General features: G+C 38.5%; 1 protein-coding gene and 1 long non-coding RNA gene across 2 annotated transcripts in view; both read left to right on the top strand.

Annotated features, from left to right (window-relative positions):
- The window catches only part of LOC144616125 (uncharacterized), a 61,055-nt gene that overhangs the window by 1,731 nt on the left and 33,451 nt on the right, over nucleotides 1-25,873 (top strand). The window lies entirely within an intron of this gene.
- Nucleotides 15,941-18,457, top strand: TKTL2 (transketolase like 2). Its single transcript, XM_060653835.3, has one exon. It carries the CDS (start codon nucleotides 16,005-16,007, stop codon nucleotides 17,880-17,882), a length of 1,878 nt encoding a protein of 625 aa, XP_060509818.1. The 5' UTR covers nucleotides 15,941-16,004; the 3' UTR covers nucleotides 17,883-18,457.

Here is a 25,873-nt window from a genome sequence, read left to right as displayed (position 1 = left end):
GTTACTGCCAATCCAATAAGCATTCAGTTCTTACTCTGGCTCTTTCACCTGTTACTAATTGTTTATTGACCACATAATCTATACCTGCTCTTACCCCTTCACTAAATTTCAAATTGTCAACAACTCAACAAACCATATATCCTGAGATTTTTTTTTTCATTTTAATTTGGGTTTTGAAAATAAAAGACTTATTTTTTTCCGTATTCAGACTCAACCTCTAAATAATACTGATTATGGGCAAGACATCACATCCAAAATATTCTGTAGCAAATGCAAAAGTGAGCTATACAAAGGCTAAAAATAACAACAATAACTGGGGCACCTGGGTGACTCAGTTGGTTAAGCCTCCAACTTTTGATTTTCACTCAGGTCATGATGTCACAGTTCATGGGATCAAGTTTGCTGTCAGGCTCCACACTGACAGCCTGGACCCTGCTTGGAATTCTCTCTCCCTCTCTCTCTGCCCCTGCCCCACTCATGTGCTCTCTCTTCTTCTCTCTCTCAAATAGTACATAAACTTTATGAAAAAGAACAATGATGACTAACATTTGGTCATAATGTGTATATATACCACTGTGCTAAGCAGAATGAATCTCTCCATATCTTCCCTCCAATTCAATATTCCCACCACCCAATAACCACTGTAGATAGTTTAGAGGCATATTTAGGGAAAATTTCCTGTGCTTTAACAGATATACTGAGAGATGTGTGAGTGTGTGTGTGTGTGTGTGTGTGTGTGTGTGTAAGGGTTAAATAATTACTACTACTAGATAGTGATACAATAAGAACACATGTATAATTTCTACAGCAACCACTAAAATAATAGAAAAAGGCCACTAACACAATAGAATCAGGATATATAACTTTGAATAGGATACAAAAAAGTAGAGAAAATAAATGGAATGATTAAAAAATATTCAGACAATTCAAAGCAAGGAAAAAAGGGGAAAAAGAAACATTAAACCATAGGGAAAATAGAAACCAAAAATATGGTGGTCGATGTAAATCCATATAACAATAACTATGGACTAACTGCTCCCAATGAAAAAAATAAATATTTCATATTGGATTTAAAACATACGACCATGTCCTGTTTTTAAGAGATATATTTAAAATATCAGGAAACAGAACAATTAAAAATCAAAAATGGAAGGACATATGCTAATTAAATACTAAAAGAATGCTAGTATAGATATATTAATGTCATACAAAATAGAAAAAAACATTATTGTAGTTAGCGGTCACTTCTTAATGATAAAAAGTTTCCATTGTAAGTTTATATGTACTTGGTACTATAGCCCCAAGTATGTAATGGAAAAACTGATAAAATTTCAAGGAGTAGTAGAAAAATGAATTGCCTTATTGGGAAATTACCTTTTTCAAATATTAATTGAACAAGATGATAAAATATTAACAATGATTTGAAAAACTTGACCACAACACAATTTGAACTAATAGATCTGTTCAGAATACTGCTTCCAGTGCTTGTAAGAACACATATGTTTTCAAACAGATATTAAATAGTTATCAAAATGATCATATATTTGGCCAAAGACAAGTGTAAACAAATTTGAAAGGATTGAAGTCCTACAGAATGTGTTCTCTAACCACCATGCAATTAAACTAGAAATTAACAAGAAGATAGCAATTCCCATACATTCAGAAATTAAGATGTATACTTCCAAATAAATTATATGTTAAAGAAGAAATCATAATGGATATTAGAAAATATTTGGGGTATGGGACTCTTGGAAGGCTCAGTCGGTTAAGCATCCAACTCTTGGTATCAGTTTAGGTTGTCATCTCGTGGTCGTGAGATGGAGCCCAGCATCGGGCTATAAGCTGAGAGTAGAGCCTACTCGGGATTCTCTCAACCTGTCTCTCCAATCGTCCCCTGCTTGCTCTCTCTCTCTCTCTCTCTCTCTCAAAATAAATAAACTTAAAAAAAAAAGAAAAGAAAATGTTTTGGGCTGAACAATAACAAAAATACTATGTAACCAAATTTGTGAGATACATCTAAAGCAGTTATTAGCTCTTTTACTATAAGTAGTAGAGCCTCAGTAAGAATATTAGAGAAGAAAGGCTGAAAATTAACTAATCCATATCAAGAGGCCAGAAAAGAAACAACAAAAGAAAATCAAGTCAGAAGCTAAGATAGAATAATGAGCAGAAATTATTAATATATATATACATAGTTGAGATCAGAAAGATCAAAATTTGTTTCCTTTTAAAGAATAATAAAATTGAGGGTCACCTGGGTGGCTCAGTTGGCTAAGCGTCCGAATTTGGCTCGGGTCATGATCTCATGGTTCGTGGGTTCGAGCCCTGCATCGGGATTTGTGCTGACAGCTCAGAGCCTGAAGCCTGCTTTGGCATCTGTGTCTCCCTCCGTCTCTGTTCCTTGCCTGTTCATGCTCTGTATCTCTGTCTCTCTCAAAAATAAATAAAACATTTTTTAAAAGTTAAAAAAGAATAATAAATTTGATACATTCCTGCAGGATTACTCAAAAATAATTAGAAACGATATAATTAACCAATATCAGAATTAAAACAAGGTAACATTACTTCAGATCATGCGAGCATAAGAGGATATTATGACCAAAAATCTTAAATAAAATGGACATATTCTTAGAAAAAAGATATAACCTATCAAAATGGATGCAGAGGAATAAAAAACGTGAATAGTCCCATTATCATTTTTAAAAATGCTTACTCACATAACTTCCCACATTAAAACTAAAGGCTCAGATGTTTTAGATTTTATAACTGTATACAAATAGGGATAGAACAGCACTTCCTTAACCTGATAAAAATGTGGATTAGTACTAGCGATAGTGGGCATCATTGTCTTATTCCTGATCTCAAGAGAAAGCTTTGTTTAACCATTTTGGAAAACCCCTTTGGCAGTAGCTAAAAAGTTGAAATGTGTACCTCCTCTAATCCAGCATTGTCATTCCCAAATGCATGTACTAGGAACTCTGGCATACATATCTCAGGATATATATACAAACTTTTCATAGCAGTATTGCTCATAAAAGCCCAAACTGGAAAAAAAAAAAAAAAAAAACTTAATTGTTCATTAACAAAAGGACAGAAAAGTAGACAGTGGTAAATTCCATATAGCAAATGAAATGAACAAATTACAACTATGCTTAAACACAGATAAGTGTTTAATCATAGTGTAAAAAATAAAGATAAAATGATGCATACAGTAAAATTCCATTTATAAAATCAAAAAACAGACAAAATGAGCTACATTCCAGTTTTCATAGATACTCTCATAAGTGGCCAGTGATGTTTCGTACCCTCAGTGGTGGTTATCTTGATGTTTGCTTTATAATTTTTCTTTACGTGTCACATTTATGTTTTATCCACATGTATGTTTGTAAGCTATACTTCCACTGCAAGAGGTGTTAAAAGACATTTTAAGCATAAATATATTACTCCATCATCTCTTGAATCCATTATTACTGTTAAGAAGTCTCATGTTGGTCTAATTTTTGTTCCTTTGTGAGTGGCTCTCTTTTCTGTATGGGATCTTTTAATAATTTTTGTTGACTTTGCTCTGCAATTTCACTATAGTGTATCAAGGTATTGGTATTTCTTTGTATATCTTGGTACTCTATGGCCCTTTCAATTTCCTTTTGGGATGTGTTATCTGAATATTGATATTCTCCAGATCCTTTAGCCTTCTTTTATATCTTCTATTTCTTTATTAATTTCTGTTGCCCCTGGGTGAGTTCCTAAATTGGTCTTTCAGTTTACTATTTTGTTCTTTGCTATAATCATCCTGCTATTTAGTCCATCTACTGACCTCTTCATTTCAACTCTTATTTTTAAAATATATCATATATAATGTATCTAACGTGTGTGTGTGTGTGTGTGTGTATATATATATATATATATATACACATATACATATAATTTTTTTTTTATTTTTTAATATATGAAATTTAGGGTCAAATTGGTTTCCATACAACACCGAGTGCTCATCCCAAAAGGTGCCCTCCTCAATACCCATCACCCACCCTGCCCTCCCTCCCACCCTGCCCTCCCTCCCACCCCCCATCAACCCTCAGTTTGTTCTCAGTTTTTAACAGTCTCTAATGCTTTGGCTCTCTCCCACTCTAACCTCTTTTTTTTTTTTTTTTTCTTCCCCTCCCCCATGGGTTTCTGTTATGTTTCTCAGGATCCACATAAGAGTGAAACCATATGGTATCTGTCTTTCTCTGTATGGCTTATTTCACTTAGCATCACACTCTCCAGTTCCATCCATGTTGCTACAAAAGGCCATATTTCATTTTTTCTCATTGCCACGTAGTATTCCATTGTGTATATAAACCACAGTTTCTTTATCCATTCATCAGTTGATGGACATTTAGGCTCTTTCCATAATTTGGCTATTGTTGAGAGTGCCGCTATAAACATTGGGGTACAAGTGCCCCTATGCATCAGTACTCCTGTATCCCTTGGGTAAATTCCTAGCAGTGCTATTGCTGGGTCATAGGGTAGGTCTATTTTTAATTTTCTGAGGAACCTCCACACTGCTTTCCAGAGCGGCTGCACCAATTTGCATTCCCACCAACAGTGCAAGAGGGTTCCTGTTTCTCCACATCCTCTCCAGCATCTATAGTCTCCTGATTTCTTCATTTTGGCCACTCTGACTGGCGTGAGGTGGTATCTGAGTGTGGTTTTGATTTGTATTTCCCTGATAAGGAGCGACGTTGAACATCTTTTCATGTGCCTGTTGGCCATCCGGATGTCTTCTTTAGAGAAGTGTCTATTCATGTTTTCTGCCCATTTCTTCACTGGGTTATTTGTTTTTCGGGTGTGGAGTTTGATGAGCTCTTTATAGATTTTGGATACTAGCCCTTTGTCCGATGTGTCATTTGCAAATATCTTTTCCCATTCCGTTGGTTGCCTTTTAGTTTTGTTGGTTGTTTCCTTTGCTGTGCAGAAGCTTTTTATCTTCATAAGGTCCCAGTAATTCACTTTTGCTTTTAATTCCCTTGCCTTTGGGGATGTGCCGAGTAAGAGATTGCTACGGCTGAGGTCAGAGAGGTCTTTTCCTGCTTTCTCCTCTAAGGTTTTGATGGTTTCCTGTCTCACATTCAGGTCCTTTATCCATTTTGAGTTTATTTTTGTGGATGGTGTCAGAAAGTGGTCTAGTTTCAACCTTCTGCATGTTGCTGTCCAGTTCTCCCAGCACCATTTGTTAAAGAGACTGTCTTTTTTCCATTGGATGTTCTTTCCTGCTTTGTCAAAGATGAGTTGGCCATACGTTTGTGGGTCTAGTTCTGGGGTTTCTATTCTATTCCATTGGTCTATGTGTCTGTTTTTATGCCAATACCATGCTGTCTTGATGATGACAGCTTTGTAGTAGAGGCTAAAGTCTGGGATTGTGATGCCTCCTGCTTTGGTCTTCTTCTTCAAAATTACTTTGGCTATTCGGGGCCTTTTGTGGTTCCATATGAATTTTAGGATTGCTTGTTCTAGTTTCGAGAAGAATGCTGGTGCAATTTTGATTGGGATTGCATTGAATGTGTAGATAGCTTTGGGTAGTATTGACATTTTGACAACATTTATTCTTCCAATCCATGAGCAGGGAATGTCTTTCCATTTCTTTATATCTTCTTCAATTACCTGCATAAGCTTTCTATAGTTTTCAGCATACAGATCTTTTACATCTTTGGTTAGATTTATTCCTAGGTATTTTATGCTTCTTGGTGCAATTGTGAATGGGATCAGTTTCTTCATTTGTCTTTCTGTTGCTTCATTGTTAGTGTATAAGAATGCAACTGATTTCTGCACATTGATTTTGTATCCTGCAACTTTGCTGAATTCATGTATCAGTTCTAGCAGACTTTTGGTGGAGTCTGTCGGATTTTCCATGTATAATATCATGTCATCTGCAAAAAGCGAAAGCTTGACTTCATCTTTGCCAATTGTGATGCCTTTGATTTCCTTTTGTTGTCTGATTGCTGAGGCTAGAACTTCCAGCACTATGTTAAACAACAGCGGTGACAGTGGGCATCCCTGTCGTGTTCCTGATCTCAGGGAAAAAGCTCTCAGTTTTTCCCCGTTGAGGATGATGTTAGCTGTGGGCTTTTCATAAATGGCCTTTATGATCTTTAAGTATGTTCCTTCTATCCCGAATTTCTCAAGGGTTTTTATTAAGAAAGGGTGCTGGATTTTGTCAAAGGCCTTTTCTGCATCGATTGACAGGATCATATGGTTCTTCTCTTTTTTTTTGTTAATGTGATGTATCACGTTGATCGATTTGCGAATGTTGAACCAGCCCTGCATCCCAGGAATGAATCCCACTTGATCATGGTGAATAATTCTTTTTATATGCTGTTGAATTCGATTTGCTAGTATCTTATTAAGAATTTTTGCATCCATATTCATCAGGGATATTGGCCTGTAGTTCTCTTTTTTTACTGGGTCTCTGTCTGGTTTAGGAATCAAAGTAATACTGGCTTCATAGAATGAGTCTGGAAGTTTTCCTTCCCTTTCTATTTCTTGGAATAGCTTGAGAAGGATAGGTATTATCTCTGCTTTAAATGTCTGGTAGAACTCCCCTGGGAAGCCATCTGGTCCTGGACTCTTATTTGTTGGGAGATTTTTGATAACCGATTCAATTTCTTCGCTGGTTATGGGTCTGTTCAAGCTTTCTATTTCCTCCTGATTGAGTTTTGGAAGAGTGTGGGTGTTTAGGAATTTGTCCATTTCTTCCAGGTTGTCCAATTTGCTGGCATATAATTTTTCATAGTATTCCCTGATAATTGTTTGTATCTCTGAGGGATTGGTTGTAATCATTCCATTTTCATTCATGATTTTATCTATTTGGGTCATCTCCCTTTTCTTTTTGAGAAGCCTGGCTAGAGGTTTGTCAATTTTGTTTATGTTTTCAAAAAACCAACTCTTGGTTTCGTTGATCTGCTCTACAGTTTTTTTAGATTCTATATTGTTTATTTCTGCTCTGATCTTTATTATTTCTCTTCTTCTGCTGGGTTTAGGCTGCCTTTGCTGTTCTGCTTCTATTTCCTTTAGGTGTGCTGTTAGATTTTGTATTTGGGATTTTTCTTGTTTCTTGAGATAGGCCTGGATTGCAATGTATTTTCCTCTCAGGACTGCCTTCGCTGCATCCCAAAGCGTTTGGATTGTTGTATTTTCATTTTCGTTTGTTTCCATATATATTTTAATTTCTTCTCTAATTGCCTGGTTGACCCACTCATTCGTTAGTAGGGTGTTCTTTAACCTCCATGCTTTTGGAGGTTTTCCAGACTTTTTCCTGTGGTTGATTTCAAGCTTCATAGCATTGTGGTCTGAAAGTATGCATGGTATAATTTCAATTCTTGTAAACTTATGAAGGGCTGTTTTGTGACCCAGTATATGATCTATCTTGGAGAATGTTCCATGTGCACTCGAGAAGAAAGTATATTCTGTTGCTTTGGGATGCAGAGTTCTAAATATATCTGTCAAGTCCATCTGATCCAATGTATCATTCAGGGCCCTTGTTTCTTTATTGACTGTGTGTCTAGATGATCTATCCATTTCTGTAAGTGGGGTGTTAAAGTCCCCTGCAATGACCACATTCTTATCAATAAGGTTGCTTATGTTTATGAGTAATTGTTTTATATATTTGGGGGCTCGGGTATTTGGCGCATAGACATTTATAATAGTTAGCTCTTCCTGGTGGATAGACCCTGTGATTATTATATAATGCCCTTCTTCATCTCTTGTTACAGCCTTTAATTTAAAGTCTAGTTTGTCTGATATAAGTATGGCTACTCCAGCTTTCTTTTGGCTTCCAGGAGCATGATAAATAGTTCTCCATCCCCTCACTCTCAATCTAAAGGTGTCCTCAGATCTAAAATGAGTCTCTTGTAGACAGCAAATAGATGGGTCTTGTTTTTTTATCCATTCTGATACCCTATGTCTTTTAGTTGGCGCATTTAATCCATTTACATTCAGTGTTATTATAGAAAGATATGGGTTTAGAGTCATTGTGATGTCTGTATGTTTTATGCTTGTAGTGATGTCTCTGGTACTTTGTCTCACAGGATCCCCCTTAGGATCTCTTGTAGGGCTGGTTTCGTGGTGACAAATTCCTTCAGTTTTTGTTTGTTGGGAAGACCTTTATCTCTCCTTCTATTCTAAATGACAGACTTGCTGGATAAAGGATTCTCGGCTGCATATTTTTTCTGTTTAGCACACTGTAGATATCGTGCCAAGCCTTTCTGGCCTGCCAAGTTTCAAAGGAGAGATCAGTCACGAGTCTTATAGGTCTCCCTTTATATGTGAGGGCACGTTTATCCCTTGCTGCTTTCAGAATTTTCTCTTTATCCTTGTATTTTGCCAGTTTCACTATGATATGTCGTGCAGAAGATCGATTCAAGTTACGTCTGAAGGGAGTTCTCTGTGCCTCTTGGATTTCAATGCCTTTTTCCTTCCCCAGTTCAGGGAAGTTCTCAGCTATAATTTGTTCAAGTACCCCTTCAGCACCCTTCCCTCTCTCTTCCTCCTCTGGGATACCAATTATGCGTATATTATTTTTTTTTAGTGTATCACTTAGTTCTCTAATTTTCCCCTCATACTCCTGGATTTTTTTATCTCTCTTTCTTTCAGCTTCCTCTTTCTCCATAACTTTATCTTCTAGTTCACCTATTCTCTCCTCTGCCTCTTCAAGCCGAGCCATCGTGGATTCCATTTTGTTTTGCATTTCGTTTAAAGCGTTTTTCAGCTCCTCGTGACTGTTCCTTAGTCCCTCGATCTTTGTGGCAAGAGATTCTCTGCTGTCCTGTATACTGTTTTCAAGCCCAGCGATTAATTTTATGACTATTATTCTAAATTCACTTTCTGTTATATTATTTAAATCCTTTTTGATCAGTTCATTAGCTGTTGTTATTTCCTGGAGATTCTTCTGAGGGGAATTCTTCCGTTTGGTCATTTTGGAGAGTCCCTGGCGTGGTGAGGACCTGCAGGGCACTTCCCCTGTGCTGTGGTGTATAACTGGAGTTAGTGGGCGGGGCCGCAGTCCGACCCGATGTCTGCCCCCAGCCCACTGCTGGGGCCACAGTCAGACTGGTGTGTGCCTTCTCTTCCCCTCTCCTAGGGGCGGGATTCACTGTGGGGTGGCGTGGCCCATCTGGGCTACTTGCACACTGCCAGGCTTGTGGTGCTGGGGATCTGGCGTATTAGCTGGGGTGGGTAGGCAAGGTGCACGGGGGCAGGAGAGGCAGGCTTAGCTCGCTTCTCCTTAGGTGATCCACTTCAGGAGGGGCCCTGTGGCAGCGGGAGGGAGTCAGATCTGCTGCCAGAGGTTTGGCTCCGCAGGAGCACAGAGTTGGGTGTTTGCGTGGAGCCAGCAAGTTCCCTGGCAGGAACTGGTTCCCTTTGGGATTTTGGCTGGGGGATGGGCGGGGGAGATGGCGCTGGCGCCTTTGTTCCCCGCCAAGCTGAGCTCTGCCGTCTGGGGGCTCAGCAGCTCTCCCTCCCTTTGTCCTCCAGCCTTCCCGCTTTCCGAGCAGAGCTGTTCACTTATGACCTCCCAGACGCTAAGTCGCGCTTGCTGTCGGAACACTGTCTGTCCGGCCCCTCCGCTTTTGCCAGCCAGACTCGGGGGCTCTGCTTGGCCGGCGAGCCGCCCCTCCGCCCCGGCTCCCTCCCGCCAGTCCGTGGAGCGCGCACCGCCTCGCCGCCCTTCCTACCCTCTTCCGTGGGCCTCTAGTCTGCGCTTGACTCCGGAGACTCCCTTCTGCTAATCCTCTGGCAGTTTTCTGGGTTCTTTAGGCAGGTGTAGGTGGAATCTAAGTGATCGGCAGGACGCGCTGTGAGCCCCGCGTCCTCCTACGCCACCATCTTCCGGAACCCCCATATTGTGGTCATTTAAAAGTATTGGTTCATCCGATCCAATTACTGTGCTTAATGTGGCATGTGTTGTTCAATTTAATTTTTTTTAATTTTTTTGATGTTTATTTATTCTTTAGAGAGAGCGAGAACGAGTGGGTGAGGGGCAGAGAGAGAAGGAGACACAGAATCTGAAGCAGGCTCCAGGCTCTCAGCTGTCAGCACAGAGCCCGACACGCGGCTCGAACTCAGGAGCCGTGAGATCATGGCCTAAGCCAAAGTTGGACGCTTAACCTACTGAGCCACCCAAGCGCCCCAAATTTAATTATTTTTAAAATTCTTTTCTAGCACCTGTACTCCTCAGGTATGTCTTTTTGTTGAACCTGTGGCATCACCTTTCACTGATGGAATCAGCTCTCCTATCCTGTAATGTGTATTGGGGAAGTGCTGAAAGGCATATTCTTAAATGTGTCCTTCTTGGAAAATTTGAGAACAAGGACGGTCAAATCTCAGAAGAGAGAGTTCCAGGGACAGCAGAACCTTTGCTGACAGGAGCACCGGAGGTGTGAAGGTGCGAAGGCATTGGCGTTCCTGCACCCGCTTTCACCAGCTCCTTACATTAGCTGGGCTCTGTCTTCTCTGCCAGTGCCTCACACTGTCGGGAGGCCAGTGATGTTCCACATTAGAAGGTGAAGTCAGAGAGACAGGAGCTAAAATTACAAGCTCTCCAGATCCTCCCCCAGCTGCCACAGATGTCCTCTTCGCGGGCGACTGCTGTGTTCTCTGCCCGCCTCCCACCTCATCACTTGCTAGTTCCCATCCTCCGTGAGGGTTTTCACAGTTGTGATTTTACTTCCAACTGCCAATTCCTTCCTGTTTCTGCTGTTTTTCAGGGTTGATTTAGGAGTAGGCCTATGCTATTTTATGATTTAATCCTACTTATTTTTAGAAGTACTGATTATATTAGCAAAATTAGCCTTTTGTTACATATGATGTAATTTTTCTCTTGACCTGTTTGTGACAATGTTTGCTGGAGAGAAATTATAAAATGTCTTTCAAAAGGGAGTTAGTTGTTATGTAAATGGTTTAAAGATGGCCCCTGTATAAAGGGCCTTTTTGTTTTTACCTTACAGCAGGCTGGGACCTGGTAACTCAAAAGCCTGATGGTGCCAAACTCAAATTTTAATGCATCCAATTGTATGACACATGGTTCCCCAAAGAGAGATTTTTAGCCATTTAGAGCCTCCTTGCTTTGCATACCCAAGCATCACCCAACATCTGTTAGCCACAGGTAAGATAAATCCTGGAGCTGTAAAGACCCCAAGGTACCCTGTCCTTCAGAGTTCTTGAACTTAGAGTCTTCCCACATGCTGGTGATTGACACTAGACACTCCCAGACACTCCTTTTCCAAATCCTTCCTCTAAGCCTCCTGTCCCCACCTCTGGGTAGGAATCTTAAACTCCAAAGTCTTCTGGGGTCAGAGTGGTAATGTCGCTGTAATAGAGAGTGGTGCAGTCTGGGCTATAGTTATCTGGAGATTATCTGCCCCATACAAGGGGCATATAAAATACCGGCCAGAGGCTACGAACAGGTAAGTGGAGTGAGACTTACCCTCCAACCATAAACAACTAGCAAACTAGACAAACTAGACAAACTTGCGTAGACTGGAAAACAGACAGTCCAGAACTGTCATCCCTAAAGAAGAGAAACGAGTGAACCATATCATCTTCTTGAAGGCCCTTTCCAGACAGTGTTGCAGGGAAGGCTATCTTACACAGAGCAAGGCAATTTGTGGAGGTAAGGGAAGAGAGACTGGAGCTCCAGAGGGCTGAATTGGCTAGAATTTTGGAGGGAGTATGCTAACAAGAAGGGAAATGCCTGGAGAAAGACCTCCAGCCATCTTCAAAGGTATATCTTTGCATAAGGTAGATTTCCAAAATGCCAGGAAAGTGACAACTTGAGATCAATAAATCAAATAGTTCCCAGAGCTCACATAAGGCTGAGATACATCTGAGTCTTGACCAACTGAGGTGGGGAGTCCATGTTGGCACTCAGGGCATTCAGTGGAGAACCCCCAGAGAGGCTAGGCTTTTGTGGGAAATAAACTAACACCAGAGTGAAGCATATTCTGTATCGATCTGCCTTAACAAACTTAAAATTCTTAAGATTACCAGGCTTCCTGATAGAATAAACTCCAACACTCTTTGAAAGACGTTAACAAAGTAAAATCTAGCCCTGCAAAATAATGTCCACCATTTAAAAATAATGAATTGTTAGCTATTTCAAAAAGCAGAACAGAAAAAAAAAATCAGTCACAAAAAACAGATTAAAAAGACAGCGATAATAGACTTAGCAGAGAAACTCTTTATTTTTCCCCTTAACTTTACTGAGATATAATTGACAAAATTGTATAAGTTTAAGGTATACAATGTAATAATTTAATACGCGGTATATAATGTGAAATGATTACCACAGTAAGGTTAGGATTTACTTTCCTAACTATGTTATTGCCTGCTCCCTCCTCCCCCAAATAAGAACTCTATACACTATGGGAAAAGCATCATAGGCAAAAATACCACCAACCATTATTTTCAAAACAATAATTCAAGCATGGAGAGCACCAAGAATCTTATTGCCTTAACACAAGTAACTTTTCCTCACTTGCTCTGGTAGTCAGCCTCTAAACTAACCAGATTCAAACAATGGAAGAAAAAAGATGAAGTCAGCATGTGTGCCTTTCTTTTATATAATTCCATTTTGACAGAATTCAACAGTTCAGATATCAGTGAAACATCAATGTTTCTAACCTCTAAATAATAAATAACTCACTCTCAACGCAACAAGAATGTGTATTTTCACAAATCACTGTGGAGCTCCGAAGTAATCACTATATTTGTTTTATTTTCTCTACTGCAGTCTGGTAGAAATTCTACTTACCAGTTCCTGCTATTTTAACTTTCCCTCCATAGCTATTTGTATGAGTGATCCTCCTAGGCTTTCTCTTCATTTGAAGTGCACACTACAACAAATACTTTTCCATACCATGAGAAAAGAGTCATAGCAGAAAATTTAAACAAATTTAAAATGATACATTTTATTTACGTTTAACATACTTGGAATCAGGGGTCAAAACCTGCAGCCTGAAGATACATTTTTTTCGGTTTCCGTGTTTTTTTTGTCCAACAAAACGTTCACAATTTTTTTTTCAAATTTCAGTGCCTTCAGGTGGGCTTATATTCCCCAGTTTGTCATAAACCACTCCAATCTTCTTACTTTATATCCAACATTCATGTACTATTCACGGTACCTCCTGGCCCATGAGGCACTTGGGTTTGCCAAGCTCTACTTTGTGTGAATAAGCCAAAATTAATAAATAATTTCTTCCTATTTCAGAAGACTTTTGACTATCTTCCAAAATGACCTCTAAAATGAGTGATGGAATTTTTCCAAGACAACTGAATTTTTAACATGTTGGCTTAAAATTTTTTGGCAGAACTTTTGTCAGTAATAGCCGCTTCTAAATGGAGAAAAGAGAATGTGGTATCATTGCTTTGATTTATTTGACTAAATTGTGTTCACAGCCACATTGGGTGATTTTGCATAATCAAATTGTTCATACTTTCTACTTATATTGCTATTTTCAGTTGTATGTTTTAAAATATATTTTGAAAGATTATAATGCTTAAAGAAAATATTAATTTATATATAACTTTTCATACTTCCTTTTAAAAAATCTCACAATCCTTTAAAACATTTTACAGATAATTTATAAAGTATTATTTTCTATGTTGTATAAAAATCCACACAACCTCACTGAATAACAAGGGGAAATTCACCATCTACGGTATTAAATCTCCAAAACCACATTCTTTTCTTAACAAAACTGACCTATACTAATGTTAATAACTTTCTATTTAATACTTTGAGAAATAGTTGTGCAATATTGTTAAATGAATGGAAACATTGAGGAACTTGAAAAAAAAATGTTGAGTAGTTCCTAAATCTCTCATGTTTTCTTTGTGTGAGCGCTGCCTCATAGACCATTTTTATGCTATGTTGTTTACCAATTCTTTGGATTTATTAGAGCTCTCCTCAACCAAAATAATGGTGAGCTACTGTTGTTTGTATTAATTGCTTTCCTGTCTGACCTTAGCAGTGTGCTGTTATGATGCTGTGAAAACTTTTTGTCTCTAATTCCCATATTGCTCTCAGCCCTAATCAAAGCTGTTTTTATTTTCTCTTCCTTTATTTGTCTAAAAAAGATAAACAAACACTAATTTGCAAAGAGCATGGGGAGTGATGAATCCAAGATGACCTTAAGGACTTTTCCAACTCCAGCATTCCTTCAGCAGATCTTAAGATCTAGTTAATGTCATACTATATGGTTTACTCTAATATGTATCCTTAAAATTTTAAATGATAGAATTAGTTCAAATGGCAAATAATATTTAAAGTGTTTATCTGAGAAGGGCGCCTGGGTGGCTCAGTCTGTTAGCATCCGACTTCAATTCAGATGATGGTCTCACGGTTTGTGAGTTCAAGTCCCTTGTAGGGCACTGTGCTGACATCTCAGAGCCTGGAGGCTGCTTTGGAGTCTGTATCTCCCTCTCTCTGCCCCTCCCCTGCTCGTGCTCTCTGTCTCTCTCAAAATAAACATTTAAAAACAAAAATAAATAAATAAATAAATAAATAAATAAATAAATAAATAAAATGTTTAGCTGAGATATAATGTAAGAGATATATGAAGAGTAGCAAGACTGCCCTGAATTAGTTGTTTACAACCTAGTTGAGTATTGAAATGATCTGGGGAGCTTTTAAGATTACTGATATCTCTACCTATCACCCAGAAATTCTGACTTAATTTGTTTGAAATGCAGCCTGGACATGAGATTTTTAAAAAACTCTCCAGATGATTCTAAACTAAAACCAATATTAAGAACCACTAGTGTTAAAGTCTATTTGCAGTTTATCTGTTCTTAACTAAGACTAAACATTAGCATCAACAGGTGCATTTAAAAATATACAGCTTCCCAGACTCTATTCCCACACATTCAAATTACTCAATTTGGGATGGAACCAGGGCATTGTTTTGTTGTTGTTGTTCCCTATGTCATGATTTTGATATGGAGTCAATGCTAAATACTATTGCTCAAGAATCAAGATAGTTACCATGGCAGCATGAAAAGGGATATTATGTCGTATTTTTGTTTTTCTGATGACACACAATGACCCTCACCTGCTAGAAGAGCTCTGTGTCACAAATTTAGTTTTATAACCAATGTAAGTAAATTAGTTTTATATTAAAAATTACTCAAAGTGGGGCGCCTGGGTAGCTCAGTCAGTTAAGCCAGGGACTGACTTCCTCTCAGGTCGTGATTTCACCATGTGTGAGTTCAAGGACCCCATCGCGCTCCACGCTAACAGTGGGGAGGATTCTCTCTCTCCCTTTCTGTTCTTCCACTGTTTGTGCTATCTTTCAAAATAAATAAATAAACTTAAAAAACAATTACTCATGGTAACGGTTATAGCATTTTAGGGTATACTGGTAAAATCGCGGTACTAGATACTCTGCCACTGAGTGGTTTTAAATTTGTTCTTCCTGCCACTTTTGTCCAAATAAGTCATTGTACTTCTCTGAGTCAGAGACAGAATTTTCAGTTGTTCTGAGAAAGTCTTTGTTGGCATAGTGTTACCATATTGGCTATATTGAAAGCGACTTTGGGTCATTTCTATTAATACCCAGCTGTGAAGCAGTGGACAAATCTTGGATATACGCAGAATGCATTAAAAGAAAAGCACAGCCTCATAAATTTCTCCATATAACACATAGAAATGAGAATGATCCCTTTTGAATTTATAACAGGAGGAAAGGTATAAATAAATTTTATTATTTTTAATAATGTTGAACATTAAGTGACACAATTAATATAAAAATACATTCCATTGAGTGCAGAAGGACACGGCCGTGCGCGGAAGAAGAAAGGTGCACAGCGACCCTGAGTCTCGCGACAAAGCCTCTCCTCCCGCGGCTCTTACCGTTGGCGGAGCTCACTTCCTGGAATAGGCGGGGCCAGGGGCGGCGGTCACGTGACATAACGGTGAGGGGTGCGCAGGCAGCGTTTGCCCTGAGCCGACCGGTGAGCTTACCGTCATGGCCAACGACTGCAAGCCTGATGGGAACACCGTGCAGGTGCTGCGGGACGTGGCCAACCGCCTGCGAATCCATTCTATCAGGGCCACATGTGCCTCCGGCTCCGGCCACCCCACTTCATGTTGCAGTGCAGCCGAGATCATGTCCGTGCTCTTCTTCCACACCATGAGGTATAAACAGACAGACCCAGGACATCCCGACAACGACCGATTCATCCTCTCGAAGGGCCATGCTGCTCCAATCCTCTATGCCGCTTGGGCAGAGGTGGGCAACATCAGCGAATCTGACTTGCTGAGCTTGAGGAAAATTCACAGTGACTTGGAGGGACATCCCACCCCAAGAGTGCTGTTTGTTGATGTGGCAACAGGATCACTTGGGCAAGGATTAGGTGCCGCGTGTGGAATGGCTTATACTGGCAAGTACTTCGACAAGGCCAGCTACCGGGTGTTCTGCCTCATAGGGGATGGTGAATCCTCAGAAGGCTCTGTCTGGGAGGCTTTGGCCTTTGCTTGTCACTACAATTTAGACAATCTCGTGGCAGTCTTCGACGTGAACCGCTTAGGACAAAGTGGAGCCACACCTCTTGAGCACTGCACAGACATCTATCAGAATCGCTGTGAAGTCTTTGGGTGGAATACTTACCTAGTGGATGGCCATGATGTGGAGGCATTATGCCAAGCATTTTGGCAAGCGGCTCAAGTGAAGAACAAGCCCACTGCCATAGTTGCAAAGACCTTCAAGGGCCGGGGTATTCCAGATATTGAGGATGCAGAAAATTGGCATGGAAAGCCGATGCCAAAAGAAAGAGTAGATACAATCATCAAATTAATTGAGAGTCAGATACAGACCAACAGGAATCTCATACCAAAACCTCCCATTGAAGACTCACCTCAAATCAGCATCAGCAATATAAAAATGACCTGTCTGCCTGAATATATAGTTGGTGACACGATAGCTACTAGGAAAGCATGTGGTTTGGCTTTGGCAAAACTGGGCCATGCAAATGAAAGAGTTATTGTCCTGGATGGTGACACAAAAAACGCCACCTTTTCTGAGATATTCAATAAAGAGCACCCTGAGCATTTTATTGAGTGTTTTATTGCTGAGCAAAACATGGTGAGTGTGGCACTAGGCTGTGCCACACGTGGTCGAACCATTGCTTTTGTTAGTACTTTTGCTGCCTTTTTGGCCAGAGCATTGGATCAGATAAGGATGGGAGCCATATCTCAAACCAATATCAATCTTATTGGTTCCCACTGTGGGGTATCCATTGGTGACGATGGACCCTCCCAGGTGGCCCTGGAGGATCTAGCCATGTTCCGAAGTATTCCCAACTGTACCGTTTTCTATCCAAGTGATGCCGTCTCAACAGAGTATGCTGTTTATCTGGCTGCCAATACCAAAGGAATGTGCTTCATTCGGACCAGCCAACCAGAAACTGCAGTTATTTATACCCCACAAGAAAATTTTGAGATTGGGCAGGCCAAGGTCATCCGCCAGAGTGTCAATGACAAAGTCACAGTTATTGGAGCTGGAGTTACTCTGCATGAAGCCTTAGCAGCTGCTGACAGTCTTTCTCAACAAGGTATTTCTATCCGTGTCATTGACCCATTTACCATTAAACCCCTGGATGCTGCCAACATCATCTCCAATGCAAGAGCTACAGGTGGCCGGGTTATCACAGTGGAGGATCACTACCGGGAAGGTGGCATTGGAGAAGCTGTATGTGCAGCTGTCTCTAGAGAGCCTGACATCCTTGTTCATCAGCTGGCAGTGTCAGAAGTGCCTCAAAGTGGAAAACCTGGTGAATTGCTGGATAAGTTTGGTATCAGTGCCAGACACATCATAGCGGCTGTGAAAAATACTTTAATGAACTAAAATAGCTCATTTCTTAGAGTTAGTCTGTTGGCTGGCTTTGCTTTGATCTTAAAACACTGGCATCTTTATATTACATTCATGATTGTTGTTACTAAACCGTCATTTATATCGATGCCATTGTGGTTTTTTTAAGAGAGAGACATTAAACTGTCACTGTGTATACAGATGTCGCTCTCATTTTTTAATCATTAAAGTAGCTTATAACATTTTGGGTAACAGGAATAGCAAACAAAACAACCACCTCAAACAAAGTTTTCTGGAAGACTACAAATAACTGCACTGAGAATCAACATAGAGGTAACAGTTTCGCAAATTTATGTAATTTCCTTGTAAGTAAAAAAAAAAAAAAAAAAAAAAAGAATTTAATTGTACACTTCAATAGTCCAGGTTCTGAGGCAAGTTCCAGCTTTCATGGAATGCTATGGTACCTGCAGCTTCCTGGATAATGTTTGACTGCAATTGCCTTAAAATTTCCTCTGATGTCTGCCTCATCTCTCCTCTACCATTTAGAAGCTGTTGAGCAGCACTAAACGTGTATATGATGTACTGGATGGCATGTGGTGACTGTTCCATAAAGAGATTTTATTTCTTTATGTTCCATAAAGAAAACTAGTTTTCGTTTGTGTCCTACACTGTTCTGTGAGGTTTTAGAAATGTTTCCTTTTGTCAGTGACCAAACCAGATTGCTAACTTGATTATACTCATGTAAGGATACTGACATCAATGTAATAAAGCATTGAAAAACCATCAGCTTTATTTAGTTTGTGCCATGCATGTATGATTTGGCTTCTCCTTGATATTTTGTTTAAATCAGAAGCAGAAAGAGGCGTGTCCCCCCACGGAAATCCTGGAAAAAGGTCCAAGCTCTAGGTAAATCACTAGAGAATAATGTGTGGGCAGAAAAACATCTCTGAAGCAGGCTCCTTACTTTTAGCTCTGAAAACATAAATTATTTGGCTGGAATATAAGGAAAAAGTGCCAATCAGATAAACTGAAGGGAAACCTGAGGTCCAAAACTAAATGTAAAATTACTCTGGTATATCAGATTAATTCTGTATTTTTATTGCTTTCATTAAGTGCCCCTATTAAGTTTCTTGGAGGCATCACCAATTTGTGTCAGGAATTTTTCTAGAAGGTATGGTAGAGATAAAAAAAAATACTAACCTAGGAAGCAGAGAGATCTGGGGCTGCTCATTTTACTAGTGCCTTTTTTCTTGGATCGTGTTCTAGTTTCTTCTTTTGAAAATTGATCATGATAATTACTCTTTTATTTCATAAGATTTAAAAATTACTTTGTAAAAATAAAGAGTTGCTATAGGACCACTGTGGAAATTTAGAAACTACAAATAAGGAAAAAAAAAATTCCCTCACTTATCACCAAAACCCAAATCCATTTCATTGCGCTTCTCACCTGGGATCTATAACTGAATCTTCCATATAGTCATTCCCATATAGTAACATCAATCAAATATTACATATATCTATGAGTGGGGTACTGAATAATAGTCTCCATCCCTAATTTTTCCAAAGTTTAGGGATAACACTGATGCAGACACAGAACAAAATAAATTGCTAATGCAAAATTACTTGTTATAATTTGCACATACTGGGAAGGAGCTTCAGCTTTTAGGGCTTAAACATAACTGCGGGATGAAAAATGATCTGTTTCCAACCCTACATGCATAAACACACCTTTTAAAATGACAATAGATCAGGGGTTTTTGTGGGTTTTTGCTTTGTTTTGTTTTGTTTTGTTTTATAATGACTAATGGGATCTTTGAGACTACCAGAAATATTTTTTTATAGGAAGGGAGGGAAACCTTTATGAATCGTTCCTGCAAATGTTCTGTCCCACAAGGCATCAATTAGTGGCCATCAGCTCTAGAGAGAATATATAGGAGATGAAACTTCTTATTTCATGTCTACAATTTTTCAGGTAAAATGAAATCAAATCCAGTTTTGTTACCTTGAATGTGTTCCAGCCTTGAATCTGTCCCGAGATCTTCTTTTTCTTAAGATTTTATTTTTTAAGTAATCTCGATACCCAATGTGAGGCTTGAACTCACAACCCCAAGATCAAGTGTCACATGCTCTTCCAACTCAGCCAGCCAGGTGGCCCTATCCTGAGGTCTTTTAAGTCTCCATGGAAATCTTAGTAGAGAATAGTCCTAACTGATGCTAACCCTTGACGACTGCTAACGCTTGTGAAGATGCAGTTTTGATTTTGATCAACACCATGATCATTGGCTTACCTCTGGTCTGCTATTTGTTGATTCACTTAGAAAAAGGTCTTTTAGATTTTCAAGAGAGCCAACTGCCATTCCAGGGACAGCTAGGACTGCCAACAGCTGCCTTGCTTATGGTTGTACTAGAGAAGGCCTGCCGGCAGTCCTTCTTACAGATAGTAAAAGAAGAAATCAGAAGGTTAAATTTTTAAATACAGCAATGGCTCTTAAGCACCTAGGAGTTTGAGGGTTCCTTTTGGGGAAAGAATAGTTTTCTAAAGAAAAAGTAAAAGGATCGATGTTTCTGATTTTTAAGTCATAATAATATGGGGTACTGGCAGATATTTAGTTATCCATGTTTACTGAACTGTACAGGAATTACTACATTCTACAGGGTGCAATCAGAGAGGGTCTGGTTTTGGGGGGTTGAGAAGTATTGGTGGCTATTACTATTGTGATACATAAAGGAGGTCCTGAAATATTACTGTGATGGGGGAAGATGTTTAAATAAGTGAAAATGACTGAAAGTGTTATGAAATTAGTTAGAGACAGCATGAAAAGTGCTTACTTATAATGGAAAGAGACAAGGGGTGTTTCAAAAAATACAGATGAGAGGCACATGGGTGGCTCAGTCAGTGAAGCATCAGACTCTATTTCGACTCAGGTCGTGACCTCAAAATTGTGGGTTTGAGCCCCACGTCAGGGTCCACACTGACAGTGTGCAGCCTGCTTGGGATCCTCTCTCTCCCTCACTCTCTGCCCTTTCCATCTTCGGGCACACACCCACTCTCTCTCTCAAAATAAGTAAATAAATAAAAAGAATATAGACAACAGTTAATGAAAAAATAAAACCATTTTATGATTATATACACAAGAGTTGAGTCACCTTAATCAAACCAGTCATAAAAAGAAACATAATTCTTAATATTTTTATATAACATAAATTTAATATAATATTTAAATATGTTTATATCACGCACATTGAATGAAAAGGATTTATGATTAAATTCAAAAAAAATTTATTTTTCTTTCCCTCTGCCCCTTTTAAAAGTGTTCAGTGTGGGTAAATTCACTGTGACTCACTGAATGGAAAGTTGGACAGATCCCATGACATCCCTGTCCACATTTAGGTATCATCATTTTAAATCATAAAAATCCAATCAGGATTCAGTGATTAAAATATATCATATATATATATGTATGTGTGTGTGTGTGTGTGTGTGTGTGTGTGTGTGTGTGTGTGTGTATACTTATTAAGCAATGTTTCCATTTTCTTTTGCTTCATTTCACCCAAACAAAGGGCCATAGTTAGCAGCTGCTCACTCTCAGTGAAAGGCGGGTTATTGTCTTTGCTTGGTTTCCTTTCCCCTGTTCCTTCTCCCAGCCTCGTCAACTGCTAGCTAGAGTTTTAGGCCAGAAAAGAGGTAAGAGGAGAAGTGGCTCTTACTTGGCTGGAAGGTTGTGTTTGCAGAGTTTGGAAAGTGGTTAAGGCTGACGATGCAGCTTTGTACATGTACCTTTATTTCACGTGTGCAAGTATTCTGAAATTTAGACAACCTTATCTCTATGTCATAAGTTGGAATAAATGCAAGCCGTTAAACCAAAATCCAACAAATACACATTTATTTACAAGAAGTCAAAAAAAAAAAAAAAACCAGTCACACAGTGTGTTGTTGTAAGCCCTCTATTGTAAGGCAGTGTTACAAGCTCACTGGATAAATGTTTGCTCCAAGTTGGGCATGAGTAAGAGTGAAGTTCTAAATATTTAACAGCCAGCATAGTCTGGGCACCTACTGCTAAGAATGAATGTTGAACTAATCAGAAGATACCCTGCCAGAAGGACTATACTGTAAAGTGTACTGATGATCAGCTCTGGAACCAATTATATTCCAAAAGGAGAAATAGCAATCATTTAGTTGGATCAGGAGTACCCTGCAAAGTGAAAGACACAGAGCTCTAGATGTGGAGTGTTGTTCCTCCGAAAGATAGATGGCTGACTTTTCCAGATCCTTATATCTCATACCTTCAAAGGGAGAGCAATATGCATAAAATTTATGGTCAAGCCCATTATCTTAAATACAATGTATTTCACCAATGAAAAGTTATTTGAATAACCATATGTTATTAACAAATGGATTGTGGTATGGATTATGCATTAGCGTTCTTCAAAAGCAAACTAAGCATCCCATACATGTAGGTGAAAATAAGTGGACACACACACATATGGACATATACACTCACATGTGTGTGTACATCACACTATTTATACTAACGTGTTCAAAAGAAAATTACTCCATGAATGATAAATTCTACTATATTCTTATCTCACAGATGAGAAAGCTAAAGTGGAGAGAGCTTATGTGTGCATAACTTGCTCAACGTAACATAGCTAGTATGTCGTGGAGGATGATTTTATTTTTTTAAATTTTTTTTTGGTGTTTATTTATTTTTGAGAGAGAGAGAGAGAAAGAGCATGCGTGGGGGAGGGGCAGAGAGAGAGGGAGACAGAATCCGAAGCAGGCTCCAGGCTCTGACCTATCAGCACAGAGCCCGACTTGAGGCTTGAAATCACGAACCATGAGATCATGACCTGAGCTGAAGTCGGATGCTTAACCAACTGAGCCACCCAGGCGCCCCAAGCCTGATTTTAAAGTTATGTGTTTCATATGATTCTCGCAGTAATCTTGAAATATGTATTTTATTATTATCCCCATTTTCTCAGATGAGGAAACTTACTCTCCAGAAAGAGAATGTCACTTGTTTTGTTTCTAAAACTGGTTCCTAAGTTCCATTATACCTGTCTCATTTCTTTTTTATTTCCCCTCCTGAATTATGTTTCTGATTTAAATAGATTTTTTATTCAGTATAAACAGAGATTTTGTAAAAATAAAACACAACAAATAGCTATAGTGTGGTACCTGAGCTTTCTCGTCAGTTCAGGAGACAGGGTCATCTGTACATCGAAGAAACACTTATGGGAACCTCCCTCGGTACCCAGATGCTGCTAAGCTGATGTCTTGTCTTTTTGTCTCTTGGCCTTACAGATATCTGACTCTTTAGGACTGTATCTACTGCTCTATTCTTATGGTAGCATTGAAGTGTTAGGGCTCCATTTATATACAAAAGGTTTGACAGCAGAATAGAAAAGTTACCCTTGGCCCAAGTTAGTCATCCTCTGAAAACTACTGAGTATATAGTAATCTATTCCCAAAACCCTAAAAAGTATACTTTCATTTCAAATTTTCACCTGCACTAAATACCACTCCCTGAACTATTCTGATAGCATCTACTCTTTAGGTAAGAGATTGAGACCAAATAAATAATAGACATTAATTACATTAAGAGCCACCTAACTCAACCAGCTGTACAAGTCATTTGAAAATAGGGGCATTTGGTTAATTGGTAGTTTCACTCTCTCTAGACAATGCAAGGATGTTAGAACACTTTAGCTTCTGTTTACACCAACCCACTCACACATAAATGGTATTGTTTTCATATACAGTAAAACCTCGGATTAGGTGCATAATTCATTCCAGAAACATGCTTGTAATCCAAAGCACTTGTGTGTCAAAGTGAATTTCCCCATAAGAAATAATGGAAACTCAGATGATTCATTCCACAACCCAAAAAGATTCATATAAAAATGATTACAATACTGTAATTTAATACAAAATAATACAGAAAATATAAAATATAAAGAAAAATAAACAAATTAACCTGCACTTACCTTTGAAAACCTTTGTGGCTGGTGTGAGGCAGCCAAGAGGAGGAGGAGGGTTATTGTGTAGGAGGACTTTTGCTATCACTAATCACTGCTATCTACCAGCTCAGTGGAATCTTTGTCTTTTCATGGAACTCTAACAAGGAACCTTTCCAATGACACTTGCTTTTGCCTCCTTTTGAGAATTTCACGGAAATGTAGCATTGCATTGATGATCACCCACAATCCTGCAGGGTGAGAGGGAAAGAGAACAACCATTGGCTCAGTTGTAATCATGGGACGTTCAGCAACATGTACTACTTGTATTGCAAAACATTGCTCATTTATCAAATTCAAATTTATTAAAAATGTTTGCTCATCTTGAGGTATACTCATAGAACAAGTTATTTGCAACCCAAGGTTTTAAGGTACTTTAAATCCTTCCATGTACATTTTTATTTAAAAAATTAACAAACTGTTTTGATGTATAGTATCCAATCAAAAAAGTGCACAAATCATAGGTGCACAGTTCAGTGAATTTCCACAAAGTGGAAACATTCTTCTAGCTCACACTGAGTGAAGAATTTTAGCAGCATTACAGAAGCCACGTTCTTGCCCCCGCCCATGTGTTGTTTCTTCTTTCTCTTCAGAGGAACCACTATTTTAACTTCTAGCTCCACAGATTACTTTTACCTGTTTTTGAACTTTATGTAAATGTTATATTACAGTGTGTACTATTTTATATCTGGTTTCATTTCCTGAACATTGTGCTTATGGAATTTTCCATATTGTTAACTGTACTTGACATTCATTCAATTTCTCTGCTGGACAGTATTACAAATCATGGATATACCACAGGATATTTATATCTTTAAATTATTGACAAACATTGGGTTTGTTTTTAGTTCAAGGCTATAAAGTAGTGCTGCTATGAACATTATTATACAGTATTTTGGTAAACACATGAATGTATTTATTTATTTTAGTTTTTAACTTTTACCTTAGGACATTTATAAATTGCATGTTATAATGATACCTTATACTTAAAGAAATAAAAGTTAACCTGCCTTTAAGTCTAAACAATACACTACACTATTCTTTTAGGAGACAAAAGGGATCTCCCTCCTTATTAAATTCTTACTTTAGGACATATCAATTTGTACTCCTCACAAGAGGCATGACATTAAAAAAACAAAAAAAGATGATTTTTTTCCTCCTGCTTCCAAAATTCTTATCAGTCACCCCTAGATGATCACGAGTAAAGTTAAAGGTAAAAAATTAACATGCACAGAGGCACCTGAGTGGCTCAGTTAGTCAAGCGTCTGACTCTTGATTTTGGCTTAGATCATGATCCCAGGATTGTGGGATGGAGCCCCACATCGGGATCCATGCTGAGCGGGAAGCCTGCTTGAGATTCTCTCCACCCCCCTCCCTCCCCACTGCTTGTGCACACTCTCTCTAAAATTAAAAATTAAAACAATTAACATATATAATATATCATCACATCAATTCCCTGTTGAATTTTTTTTCCAAGTGACAGTTTTGTGAACTCAAATGACTGTCAGATGATGAGGAATTTAAATTTTAAAGCAACTATGTAATTAATCTGCAACTTAACTTTGTAACTAAAACCTAGTAAAACAATTTTGAGGTGAAACATTCTAATAATTTAAATTTATGATGTGAGAGTATATATAGTATGTAAGTATGCCCACATTATAAATTTGTGATTTCTTTCTTCCTTTCTTTTTTCTTTCTTTCTTTCTTTCTTTCTTTCTTTCTTTCTTTCTCTCCTCTTCCAAGATCAGTCAAAAGCAGTAATCCATTTAAAAATCAGGAAATGAGCAAACTTTTTAAAACATTTCAATGTTTTCTTTATACGGTATTAAAATAAATGCTCCATAAAACTGTTGCCTTCGGTAAGAATAAGGTCTGTTTTGAGGACAACATTTATCATTGCCCAAAATCGCTCAGAAGATGTAGATGATAAGATATTTTGCTTGGACTGTAGTAGATAACCTTGAAAACTGTTCCTCAAATTTATTTTTTTTTTAATTTAAAAACAA

The sequence above is a fragment of the Panthera onca genome, chromosome B1 (genome assembly GCF_046562875.1).
Source record: "Panthera onca isolate mPanOnc1 chromosome B1, mPanOnc1 haplotype 2, whole genome shotgun sequence".
In the NCBI taxonomy this organism is placed as follows: domain Eukaryota; kingdom Metazoa; phylum Chordata; class Mammalia; order Carnivora; family Felidae; genus Panthera; species Panthera onca.
This window is presented reverse-complemented; position numbering and strand designations above follow the sequence as displayed.